We start from the raw sequence: 13,495 nt of genomic DNA, 5'->3' as shown, positions 1-13,495 counted from the left end.
GAAACTGGCAGAATGATTTTTGATCATTTTGAAACATGAGAGTAGAACTGATCTTTCAATTCTTACCTAAGATCTGAATGAACTCTAATTCTCATTGGGAATGGTATTTTGCATTAGGAGAAAGAAAAAAAAAACTTATATATGATGAGGTCAAAGGTTTGTTTCCTGTCTTCTCTTATCCTAGGACTTAGACTTCTGAGCTTCTTAGGGTAAGAAAGAGGAGCACCTGGGGCTGTGGTTTAGGCACTGCTGCTCCTATAGACAAAAGTGACTGAAGACTGGGACATCTTGGGAAAACCCAAATCACTGCTTCTCTGAAGCCTCCCTGCCCTAAGTGTGAATAAAGTTGAAAGAGGTCAGCACAATAGAAGGTATTCATCCTGGAGAAGAGATGAGACTAGGAATCAAAAGAAAAATCCATAATTTCACAGACTGCAAACTACTGCTCTTCTCACTGGGCTTTTAAGCTGGTGGAATAGAGGGAACACTGATTTTTCTTCCTAGTTTATCTATTTTCCTTTGTCCTAGTACATCCTAGTACAGCATAAAGACATGCCCCTTTTTATTCATTCATTCAACAAATATTTATACAGTGTCTACTATGTAGGAGAAACTATGCTAGAAGGATGCAACAGACAATACCTGTACTCAAACAAGCTTATAATCTAATGGGGGAAGATAAATTGTAAATATATATATATATATATATATATATATATATATATATATATGTACATATATAATGTATATATATGTGTGTATATATGTGTATATATATGTATATATGTGTGTGTATGTATATATATATAGCAAACTATACACAGGAATAAGAAGAAATTGTAAAAGAAGGAAAAGTTTGAAATTAAGTAGGGTTCAGGAAGGCTTTCTGTAGAAGGTAGGATTTTAGCTAAGCCAAGGAGATTAGTAGTAGTTGGGGTGAAGGAGGAAAACAGATATGAAGGATAATCAGAGATGATATATGGAGTTGAGAGGTAGAGTATCTTATTTTTGGAATACAAGAAATCCAGTTTTACTGAGCTGAAAACTTTGATGAGTAAGGTAGAAGATGTAAAAGATACAAGGTTAGGTTATGAAGGGTTTCAAATGACAAACCAAGTATTTTATACTTGCTCCTGGAGGCAACCGAGAGCCACTGGAATTTATAGAGTTGGAAGGTGATAAGAGTGACATGATCAGACCTATGTTTTAGGAAAATCATTTTAGTGGATGAATGGATAATGGACTGGAGTGGGAAAAGATTTGAGGCAGGGAGACCCTTAGCAGTTGATTGCATAATCAAGGTGCAAGATGACTAGATAGATGCCTGTATAGCAATTGGAAATGTGAGATTAAAGTTCAGGAGAGAGATTGGGGAAGGATAGGTAGATTTGTTTTTGTTTGTTTGATTTTAATTTTACTTTTTTCTGATTATACATGCATATTCATTTAAAAAAATTCTTATTGACATATTGGGAGAAAAAAATCAGAACACAAAGTAAAAACCATGAGAGGAAAAAAAAAACACATCATGTGATGATTTATATTCAATCTCCATATTTCTCTCTCTAGATGCAGATGGAGTTATCTATCAAAGTTTATTGGGATTGTCTTGGATCACTGCTGAGCAGAACCAAGTCTTGCATAGTTGATCAATGCATAACCTTGCTGTCACTGTGGATAATATATTCTTGGTTCTGCTTGTTTTGCTCAGCATCAGTTTGTATGAATCTTTCCAGGCCTTTCTAAAATCAGCTTGTTCATCATAGTAGATTTGAGAATCATCAGCGTGGATGATATATAAATCCATGAGATCTGATGAGTTGATGAAATAAAACAGCAGAGAGGGAGAAGGGAATCCAAGAAAAAACCCTAAGGGTATGATTAGAAGACATATGCTTATACACAAACTGTGGACGTTTGTGGTCATGAGTCCCTGAAGTTATAACCAAAGATCAGGGATATTCTCTTTACACACACACACACACACACACACACACACACACACACACACACACACACACACACCCTTTCTTGCTAGTGAATTCCTCCAGAAAATGACTTTCCTTAATGACATTGGTTAAATTTTCAAATAATATTCCTTAAATTCTTCTGTAATGTTAATCTTGCCTTCCTAAAATGTAAACTTGGTAAGACCACAGAGTTTTTGGTATTTGATTTGACAGGGAAAAGTAAATACACAACAATAAGGGGAATAAGGGAGAAGAGATCTAGCAGGATCAATTGAGAGTTAAAAAAAAAATCCTAGCTTGGACCATGAGCTCAGTTTTAAGTACTTATGGAAGCCATTTGATAAGAAAATTATTTTAGACACATGTTTAGGCTCTTTCTATGGTAGCAGTTTTATCTGAAGAAAATGGAAACAATCTAAGTGGAAGGCTAATGTCTAATCATTATTTTTCTGAGTCTAGAGCAGAGGCACAGACAGCCCTCCCTCCCTTAAATCCACTTCACTTGCATGCCATAGCATCGTGTCCCTGATGTCATGATCCTTTTTGAGAACGAAGGACAAACAACAATCTCTGTTATATTCATCTCTCCACATTGTTTCATTTTATCTTGTGCTATATGGATGCATGTCTTTTTCGTGAAGTGTAACATCAAGCAGTGAATGAAAATGAATTTGCTTTGAATGCTCAATTTACAGAGGAGTGTAAATGAATGTTATGAATTAAGCAAAGGTTCTTTTGAGTCCTTAACATGTTGATCATTCCCTAAAATTATCTGGCAAATCTAAAACTACTTTAAATTTACTTTTTATGCAGGAAAGGGAAGGAGGGAAACAAAGAACCAGAGAGAAACAGAGAGAGCCAGAGCCAGATATAAAAAAAAAAAAAAAACAGACAGACAGACAGACACACACACACAGACAGGGATATACACAAAGAGAGACAGACAGAGAGATAGAGATAGAGACACACATACAGACAGAGAGACAAAAATAGAAAAGTGAAGGAAGGGAAGAAGAAAAAGAAAAAAGAGAAAGAAAAAGGAAAGATAAGAAAGGAAAAGAATAGAAAAAGGAGAAAAGAAAAGAAAGAAGTTAAAGCTAAAGATTTATTGCAAGTACTCTGGTTCCCAAAGTGTTTCCATTTTTCTCACTCCCTATAGAACTACTTTAGAATAAACCTGTCAGGAAGCAGGCAGAGATGAGTACTGATTTATTAATAACAGTAAAATGTGATTTAGACTTCAAGATACATTAAAATTGGTGAAGGATCACTTAAATCTAGGGAATGGACCATTGTTTCTATGTTCAAAATGATTCTTTAAAAAAAATCAGGCATTAGGTAGAGCAAGTGAGCCATTAGCTTAAAAAACAATAAGAATAAAGAATAAAATTTTTAAAATGATAAACATTTCCTGTCAAATTTCCATCAAAGGATAGGAAAGTGATCATGTTTAAACCTTCAAGAATCCTTCTGAAATTAGAATAACAAAATAAATGAAATCTCTCATTTAGCCATTTATGTTGTGTTGAAAGAAAACCTTCAGAGAGGACATTTTGATGTTCCTGATAACCAGAATGGCTAGGAAGGAATCCAAAAGGAGAGACCTGTCCACCCCTTTGCTGACAAATTGTATGACCGTATGTTGCTACTTCATCTTGTAACAAATTTGCATTCTAATATTAGTGATCTAGTCTCCATCATACGACTACATAAGAGCTAATGATTTTCTTACCAATAGAGAAGCAAAGAATTTCTATCTTGGGTTATATAAACTTTTACAGACTCTTCAGGCTGTTGCACAAAATACTTATAACTTCTTGGTGAAAGGGAAGATAAAGAAATTCAGAGTGAGCAAAAAAGCTTTTCATTTTGATTGGTTGAAGCACAATTAACAAACAGTTCATTTGACTTGCCAATATTCCTCCTAGATCCCCATATTATTATTTTTTTAATGTTAACTATTTTCTTTAAAGTGTCACATTCCAAATTCTATCCCACCCCTTCCTCTCTGATATGGTAGGTAATAAAATATAGATTATATTGATCACTTTTTCTCATAGAATCATTAATCATTAGTAATGGAAAGAATCATCTAATCTGTTCAATCTGACCCCCTCTTATTCATTTCAGGAAGTTAGCCTTTTAACAATTGGTTATTTCCCCCCTCCCAATGATAAAGGTCATGCATATTTTCTGCTTCACTGAGCCCTTAATTTATATAACTGTTTGAGTCACAAATGCATTTTAATAAGCTTCTGGTATTATAACTAATTTGACATATGGTTTTATGAAATTCCATTTTGTAGCCAAATTGCTGAACAAGCTGTAATAAAGATACTGTTTATATTATACATTAAACATTTCTTCCAGGCACTCTATTGAAAATCTTAGAATTCAGCAAAGCAAAGAGAGGAGTTATAATCACTTAAAAATCTTGGTGCATTTCAAAGAAAAAAAACGGCCATCTGTATGGCTCACATACCTCCGTAGCAAACTGCTGCAAGCCACCAATATTAATTGGTCCCTCTTCTGATGCATATAAATTGCATCCACCTACACAAAGATCTGAAGTTGGACACACCATTCCACAACTCAAACCAAGTGGATTGTCTGAAAAGATCATCTTAGCTGCTCCATAGTAGTTCTGCATATACAAAATAAAACAAACAATGCCATTACATAGTGGAAAAGTGAAAGATATAAATATTTGCAATATTTAATTTATTAGCAATATGATTTTAAAATCATTAAAGAATTGAAAATGTCTCTGTAGTATATACTATGTGCCCAGTGAACATTTAATGAATCATCATTTAATAATATTTATCAAGCTTCCTTAATTGAATATGATTAGATAAAATTAGAAAATATTAACCATTCATGAATTTTATAAAATATTTTCAATATTTAAATAATTTGAACTGTTTTAAATTTTGGTGTCATCTAAATACATACTGACTGTAAATATCTAATTTCATTTTTAACAAGAGTAACTTCTTTCCTTTATACGATTTAGACTATGGAAATATAAGGAGAAAATCTAAAACCTGATATTGTTAGACTAAAATCTTCTGTAGTTTGTCTTGAATTACTCTCAATTCCTCTATGGTTTTCCCTTGCTAACTTGTCCTGAGCTCCTCATTTTCTTTCTCCTCAGGTTCAACTCAATTCCAGCAATCCATTTATAAATTTCACAACACAATTTTAAAGTTCTGTATGTATGTAATGCCAATTCATGTAACCTTGTTCTCTATAAATGTGATACAATTTTTCTGAGTATTCATGAGTCCTTTAACATCCACATACAATCTGACACAGCACTAGAAATCACAAAGAACCAATGTCCACCAATATCCTAAAACAATCTTAAATGAAGCCTGTAAATACCATTCAGCTTTTCCACCTCACTCTCCTTTTATATTACATGTGTGAATTTCTACTCCAGTATTCATAGAATCCTGGAAATTTAGAGGATGCAAAGTCTGTCCATTTTTACTTTTGCTCTTTTTTTTTTTTTGGCCACAATGAATATCGATGGCTCCTTGCTTGAATAAAGGAGAGTCAAAACAAAACTCAACTGGCCTTTGTTGCCTCACTGGTCATCAGTTTAAATCTCTGCCCTTTACTTTCCCTTCTGAGACTATCACCCCATCTGTACAGATCACTTTTCCTGCAGGCAATGTGAAACCATGCTATGTCTTTAAAATTCAGCCTACTTTCAATAAAGGAATCATAATAAGACAAATAATTCCATTCTGGATTATAGCACTCCATAACTATCATGCAGTTTTTTCCTTGTCAGGAAGATACTAATAATTACAATATGATGTTAGATTTAAGAACTGCAAAGTCTTAGACATCATCTTATCTAATCAATCCCTGTTCCCTATTTTACAGCTGAGGAAACTGAGGTTGGGATAGGTTACATGACTGATGAGGTAGTACATATTTATTAAGTACTTACTATATGCTAAGCACTGTGTTAAACTGAAGATGCAGGTAGTAAAAATAACAACAAACCCCGACTTCAAGTAGTTTATAAGTTATTGAGGGAAGACAATACATGAATGAAAGATGCTAAGTGGGAGTGGAGAATGAGAGGTGGGAAAAGACACCTAGTATGATAGATGGTGGAATCCGTTCCAAAAGAATGCAGCTGGTAGGAATGAAGAGTTGGCTTAATTCCTGAGCTCTCTCTACATAGCTTCAAGAGGAGTATTTTGTTCTAACTTCTAGTCTCCCATATAAGAAACGGCTCCTGTTTCTAAAAATCGGGTCTGACAATGTCACTCTCTACTTCAACATACTCCATGGCTATCATCTCAAGGATGAAATTGAAATTCTCAGTTTGGGATACAAACTTTATAACTTTATAACTTGCCCCTCAAACAAACAAACAACTTGCCCCCTAGCACTTTTCCAGGAGTTTTCCACCTTCCATCCCACTCCATGTAATTTAGTTTGCAATGACACTGATCTCTTTAATGTCCTTCACATAAGATTTTCCTGTTATGGACATTTTCACTGACTGTTGCCATGCCTGAAATATTCTCCCTCTTCATTTTCACCTCCTTCACCTTCACATTCCCCTAATTTTTTTCAGGCACCAGCTAGATTCTTACTTTCCACAGAAAATCTTTCCCAATTCCCATTTAAGGGTCTTCCTTCCATTGATTATTTCCAGTTGACTCAATACATACCTTGCAAAACTATTTGCATGTGGTATAACTTTCTTGAAAGTAAGATATTTCTTTTGCATTTCTTTGGATCACCAGAGGTTAGTACAGTATTTGACACATAGTTAGAAATTAATGTTTACTGATTAATTGATTGATCAATTAATCAATCAAACTGATTGATTGATTCAGGAAATCCAAGTTAATAAACATTTTAAAAGGGCCTAATTTATATATGGTACCATGATAAAAATTAGCTATCATAAAAGACCTCTGTGTAATGGGCTGAGGCTTGAGTTGATGCACTGAGGTCCCAAGCACATGAGGCTAAATAGTAATTGGACCATACTCTATTAATATATAAACTTGCACAAAGAGTGGGTGGGGGCCATTCTTTCTCCAAGCTTATATATTAATAGAGTATGGTCCAATTACTATTTAGCCTCATGTGCCAAGCACATTACACCTCTGAAAAGATTTGAATTAAAATCCTGGATTGTCTATTTGAATCCTGTATAACACAGAGCAAATCACGTTTCCCTGTCTCAAATGTCTAAAATAATACAACCAAAATAGATGATATCTAAGGTACCTTCTAGCTCTATTATCCTAGATACTAATTCTCTGACTAAAATTATATCTTAATTGTTCTTACTTTGCTAAAATTCTGTAACATGTCTACTAAAATTTAGATATAGAAATAAAATTATTTTATGAACCATACTTTATTTCAAGAATCAGTAAACTAGGTGTGTGTTCTCCTGACAAAGATATCTAGCACTTTCTACTTTAGTATGTGGCTTTTCTGATGGCTGTGTTTATAGCAATTCATCAACCTTAGCCAGCCAACATTCTCTAGATGAGCTTATTTAAGCATAGGCAGTCTGGCCTTTACACAAGTGACACAGGCCTATATCTAAGAGTGTTGCAGTTTGGTAGAACCTTTATACAATACACTTACAAAGCCTTGGGAACTCAGGATCAATTCTCTGATGAGGCATCGTGAGTGTAATTTACTGGTGAAATAATTCATTACAGCAGCAAAATTTTGCCTTAGAGATTTTTAACATATGTGTTCTTAATTGTATCATATTATTAGCTAGAAAATACATAGGATACACACAAAGAGAGTTTTGTATGACAAATATTCAATTTTGAAATTTAAGTGAATTATAATTTTTCTTAGAACTTTCTTATACTTTTTGAAACACTCTTATTCAGGATATTTTAGAATCAGTTCACAGGGCATAGTTAAAAAACCAACAAACAAAAACATGTTTTCACTGTGAATCTATATACCTTGGAAATTGTCAAATAAAAATAATCAGGGTTTATTTTAATGTTCTTCTTCCTCTTCAGACTTAAGAGATTCATAGAGAAAATGTTAATAATATAGACTCAATCTGAAAGTATATTATGCTGTTTATAGAGAGCCGATTGATAAGCATTTTTCAGCTTTACAAGATAAGCTTTAGAAACCAACTTTTGGTTCTTACTATTTTATTCCTTGTCACAAACATGTGAAGGATCTATGTTTTTCAATTTGGGAAACCTCCCAGGGAAAATATATCCACACTCAAATAATTCATAAGCAGTTGCTTAAAGAACTTTGAGATTAAGTCACTTGCTTAGGTCAAGTGGCAGATTTTGAATCTAGTTCCTTCTTGACTTTAAGAAATTACAGCATTCTGACTATGTAGTTATGCAAAATTGATCATTTTAGCCCTAACAATTAAATATACAAATGGCTAAATACTATATAAATAGCAAGCATAATAGATTATTGTGAAAGTATACTGTTATGTAACAAATTTAAGAGGAAACATAAAAATTTAAGAGAAAATAATTTCCCAGTAGAATCTAACAGGAATGATATATGACTAAATTAAACCTGAGACTACATTCACAGGAATATTGATTTGGTAATGAACCTCAAATTGAGTTCTTCAGTTCATCTCTAAAAAGACAATATTGGTGGCAGGTGTCAAGAGTTGTATAACGTTTGGTACTGAAATGGAGCAGAGAGAGTAGTCTAACTCCTTTTTGTAGATGAGGAAACTAATATCCTGAGAAGTAATATGTATTGTCCTAGATCATATACCCAATTAGTGGGGGTTTCAATTAGAAGCCAGAAACTTTTCTCTTTCATTACACTGCTTCCATTTACTTTTTAAAAGTAAAAAGATTCAATGAAACCAAAGAATGGTTCTGCCTAGGATCACTGAATTGCTGTGAAGAACCAAGTCTATAATAGTTGATCATCACACAATCTTGTTGCTGCATACCATGTTTTTTCTTACTTCTATTTGCTTCACTCAGCATCAGTTCATATAAATCTTTCCAGGCTTTTCTAAAGTTATCCTTTTCATTTTCACCAAAATAAGAGATGTGATTAGAGGAGTAGAAACTGTGGCTAAGGGTAATAATAGTAGTACTTCACAGTATGAAATGTACTTAACTTTAACAAGCCTGTGAGATGGCTAGTACAAGTATTATAAGTACTATTTTACAGTTGAGGAAATTAAAACTCAGAAGTTAAAGTGAATTATTCACTTGGCACCATGGCTCAGGACATAGTGTTTGAGAGTTCATGGTTCACACAAATCTCTAATGCACTATGCTAACTATTAAAAACAGAAAATATAATATGATATCATGCAGAGAAAGATGTAAATATTAGTTACAAAACAAAAACATCCAATCAGAAATTTAAAAGTCCCAGTTTTGTACTCACAAATTTCTTTTCAAATGGCCCCAGACTAGACTTCAAGAATTAGAGATAATCAGAAGCATAATAAAAAATTGATGATAATCAGAAGCATAATAGAAAATTGGGGGAAAATATCTCAAAATAGCTGCCTAGAGTACCTCAAGACCATTTTTGTCTTTCATAACCAAAGAAAAGATTTGTGATATCCTTCTGAAGCCTCCTTCTGAATAGCAGAAGATTCACAATTTATTTTTTTTAATCTCCTTTCTTTGGAAGGAAAATAGGGAGGAAAAAGAAAGGATAAAGAGGGTGGAGAAAAGAAAGTCATCTAGAATTTTGGTAAAAGAGTACTTAGGAGAATCAATACTCTGCTTCTTATAAAAAACACAACCTATTTGCATTATTCAATTTCTCTAATTTTTATTTTCTATGAGATAAATAATGTACTGATACTGCATATTTGAGGATAAGGTGAAGGAAACGAAAGGCACAAAAGAAACATCTGCTCCTGGATTTCACAAACTTTATCATTTTAAAAAACAATATATTTTACATCTTCTTTTAACAAGAATAAAAATAATAAAAATGTAATGATGTCATGTTTAAGGGTGCCATTTTAAAATCTAACAGGAAATATGGGTGTTAATATTCTCTCCAGACCATTAACTCCCCCATATTGTGCAGGTGCTATATTTCTGACTACTCAGTGGAGATTTTTAAAGCATGTTCTTTCATACACTATGTATCATTTGGGTGAGTTAATGTTTTTGTAAGAACTTAAACTTTTTATTCTAGTTTTTTCAACTTTAAATTCACAACCTTAACATTTCATTATTGCCATTGATGAAGAATCTAATCATTTTCATAGTTATTACCAAAAAGTATGGAAACTCACAAACCAGGCCTCCTGTCATATGATAATAATAAATTTAACAAAGAGTCCCAGTGCATTTAGGCCTGTATTTCTCTATAAAATTATCGATACAGCTGGTGAATTTATTTTAAAGTGCTGCATTCCTTCTTCCAAAGACAATTTTCACAGATGGAGCAACCCTTTGAAGAAAAACCTTAGTCTGTTATGTTTTAAAAATAATTTGGTTGAATTTCACTAACTTGAAAATTATTTTTGGTAGGAAGAAAGCAGTATAGAAATTACTGTATTTCTGTATTGAAACACAAAATGGGTATACTTTATTTCACTTCACCAAGAACAATAAAAAGAAAGTTAATAAAGAGAAATGATTCAATCAATATCTATAAAATGGATAAGATGACTAATCATTATTTAGAAGAATAGTCTAGAAAAATCACTTAACAGTCTTTCAGTCATTCAACAAGAAGATCTACTGTTTTTCCTTGTCTTGAGAGATTTTACTTATGAAGAGAAAAAAAAATAAGATAAATATCATTTGCACAGGGAACTCCAAGGTTAGGAAAACAAAGCAGCATCTTCTCTGAATATTATAGTCTTGGTTTCCTTAGGCACTAAGAGTTTATGTGACTTGCCCATAGTCATACAGCATGTGTCAGAGATGAGACTTTAATCCAGTTGTTTTCCTGATTGTGAGATAATAAATTATTTTCCACCATTCTATCCAAACTGCCTACAGAAATACAGTTTACTTCTGATTCTTGAGGGCCATGAGTGTTAATGAAGTCATGCATATAGACATAAAACACTAAAATCTATGACACAGTTTTAATATTCCAGATAAAATTTGTTGAGAAATCTCCCCAATGCAAAAGAGCTTTGCCCTTATGTAGCCATGTGGTCCATGTAATAAAGCTATAATGGAATCAGTGTCTATTAACCTTTAATGTTGATCCCTGGCCACAGTTCATCATTTCCTTGTTCATCAAAACTCTTAATTCCCTCACTAGCAATCTCTTAATGAGCTCTTGGCTAGACTTGAGACTAGCTGGATTAGTCCCAATGCACATTTCTTAAAAGTGACACTTTTCAGCTATGAAAAGGCATTGGGGAGAACATGCGCAACATCAATTTTTGCAAGTATAAGAGCTTTAACTTCAGGACTGGCAATGGTGAGAGATATAATGGGTGTTTTAAATTGCAACGAATGCTGACAGAATGGTTCCGTTTAGATTTCTTTTTAACTGTACTTTGTACTAGAGAGATTAATTTGAAAGGAAATTAATACAAATTGGATAGCTATAGTTATGTCTTGGTAGAACATGTCTGGTTTCAACTCAGATACTTTGTTATATCTGATTCTTCATGACTCCCAGTTGGAGTTTTCTTGACAAAGATACTGAAATGTTTGCTATTTCCTTCACCAGCTCATTTTAGAGATGAGGCTACTGAGGCAAATATGGTTAAGTGACTTATGCTAGGTCACACAGATAGTGACTGAGGTCAGATTTGAACTCTCAAGGATGAGTCTTTCTGATTTTAGACTGAACTTCTATTTGCTGTGCCAACCTACTGTCCAAATTCATATTTTATTAAATAAATTAATCAATTGAAGTTTTGAAACATCTGAAAATTAAAGATCACTCCATAATCTGTCTCTACCTGAAGTATCCATCTTAATCAAACTAGAGCTATTCTAGTTATGTCTGAGTAAAATTAAAATTTCCCATTCTGAACAAGCTTTGTACTTTCTTGTCTCTGTGTCTTTGTTTTTTTGGCAATTACTAATGTCTGGAATGATCTTAATGCCTACTCAATATATTAACATTACATGATCTTCAAAAAAATTTAATGTGGCATTTGTCTTAGGTGGCATTAATAGAAATATAAAATCCAGAAGTTTTTTTTTTTTTTTTGGTCATTCCAATTCTATGTAATCATAAATCTATCTTATCCAAATACACATGGATGGCACATTTTACAAATGAAAAGGATAAATGTGATGTTATGCCAAAAAAGTAACCAGAGTGAAAGGAAAACCTCACACTATTTTTATTGAGAATCACCTGAACAAGCTAGAGAATCCAAGAGAAAAGGAAGCTTGGTAGAGAATATACAATATAGAGGATTTTCCAGATGGACTGGAGAGTAATCTTTAAACATTTGACAGCTCCCTCATGACTATATGATTTTAAACCATTTCATTTTTTCTAGGTTTTAGATTTCTCATATAAGCTGAAGGTATTGGACTATACAATTTCTATTTTAATCCAACTCTAATTCTGGAGAACTTATTTATGACCTTGGAGATCAGAACTAATGAATACAAATTTTATAGAGGCAGATTTTGCTTCAATGTAAGAAAAAACAAAAACTTTCATGGTATTCTACAAATGAAAGATAATTCAGAACTCCTCTAACTAAAACTCAAAACACGATTGCCCTATACAATATGTCCCACAGGTACTCATTTAAACTCAGCTTGAATATCTCTGCTGTTGTGGTATTAATCACCTAATAGTAAAAATCCATTCAAATGTAGACATATAATTATTAGAATGTAGACATATAATTATTAAAAGGAATAGTTAAGGGATATATTGGATAAAATGCCAGCTCCAGGGTCAAGAAGATCTGAGCTCAACTTTGGTCTCAGATTCATCCTAACTATGTGACCCTCGGTAGGTCCCTTGATCCTTTTTGCCTCAGTTTCCTCATCTATAAAATGAGCTACAGAAGGAAATGGCAAATTACTTTGATATCTTTACCAAAAAAAAAATGGGTCACAAAGACCAAACAACAAAAATTTATGGTTTTTTTCTTACACTGAGTTGAAATATGTATTTTTGTAATGTACTAGTGCTAGTCCTCTCATCTCTGAATGCATATAATATATCTAATCTACTCTTCCAACGCTGAAGTAATTAGGACCCATTACTTGATCAAGGAGTGGATTACAGAATTGTTATAGAAAATTCTTAATGGGATAAGGGGTTGGAATGTATAATCTCTATGGTATCTCTCTAGTATTCTAAATCATTTATTATTTGTTTGAATTTCTAGAATTGGCAGCTTGACAATTTCATACTTTCCATATTGTTATTTTTGCTTTTCTATTGTTAGCTATTTTTACCTGTTTTCATGCCATTTCCCCAAAGAGATTGTAAAGTCCTTGAAGGCAGTTACTGTGTCTCTTACTTCTTTACAAACCCCAAAGAACCCAGGCAAAGTGCTTCAAGCATATTACACTCTCAATAAATATTTACTG

The 13,495-nt window shown here is 33.1% G+C and overlaps 1 protein-coding gene across 3 annotated transcripts in view; it reads right to left on the bottom strand.

Annotated features, from left to right (window-relative positions):
* The window catches only part of DPYD (dihydropyrimidine dehydrogenase), a 1,007,953-nt gene that overhangs the window by 713,526 nt on the left and 280,932 nt on the right, over positions 1 to 13,495 (bottom strand). For all 3 annotated transcript variants that reach the window (XM_051993282.1, XM_051993281.1, XM_051993280.1), the window contains exon 5: positions 4,453 to 4,614. In XM_051993282.1, the coding sequence (XP_051849242.1) occupies positions 4,453 to 4,614 (162 nt within the window). The remainder of the gene's footprint in view (positions 1 to 4,452; positions 4,615 to 13,495) is intronic.

The sequence above is a fragment of the Antechinus flavipes genome, chromosome 4, assembly GCF_016432865.1.
Source record: "Antechinus flavipes isolate AdamAnt ecotype Samford, QLD, Australia chromosome 4, AdamAnt_v2, whole genome shotgun sequence".
Taxonomy (NCBI): domain Eukaryota; kingdom Metazoa; phylum Chordata; class Mammalia; order Dasyuromorphia; family Dasyuridae; genus Antechinus; species Antechinus flavipes.
This window is presented reverse-complemented; position numbering and strand designations above follow the sequence as displayed.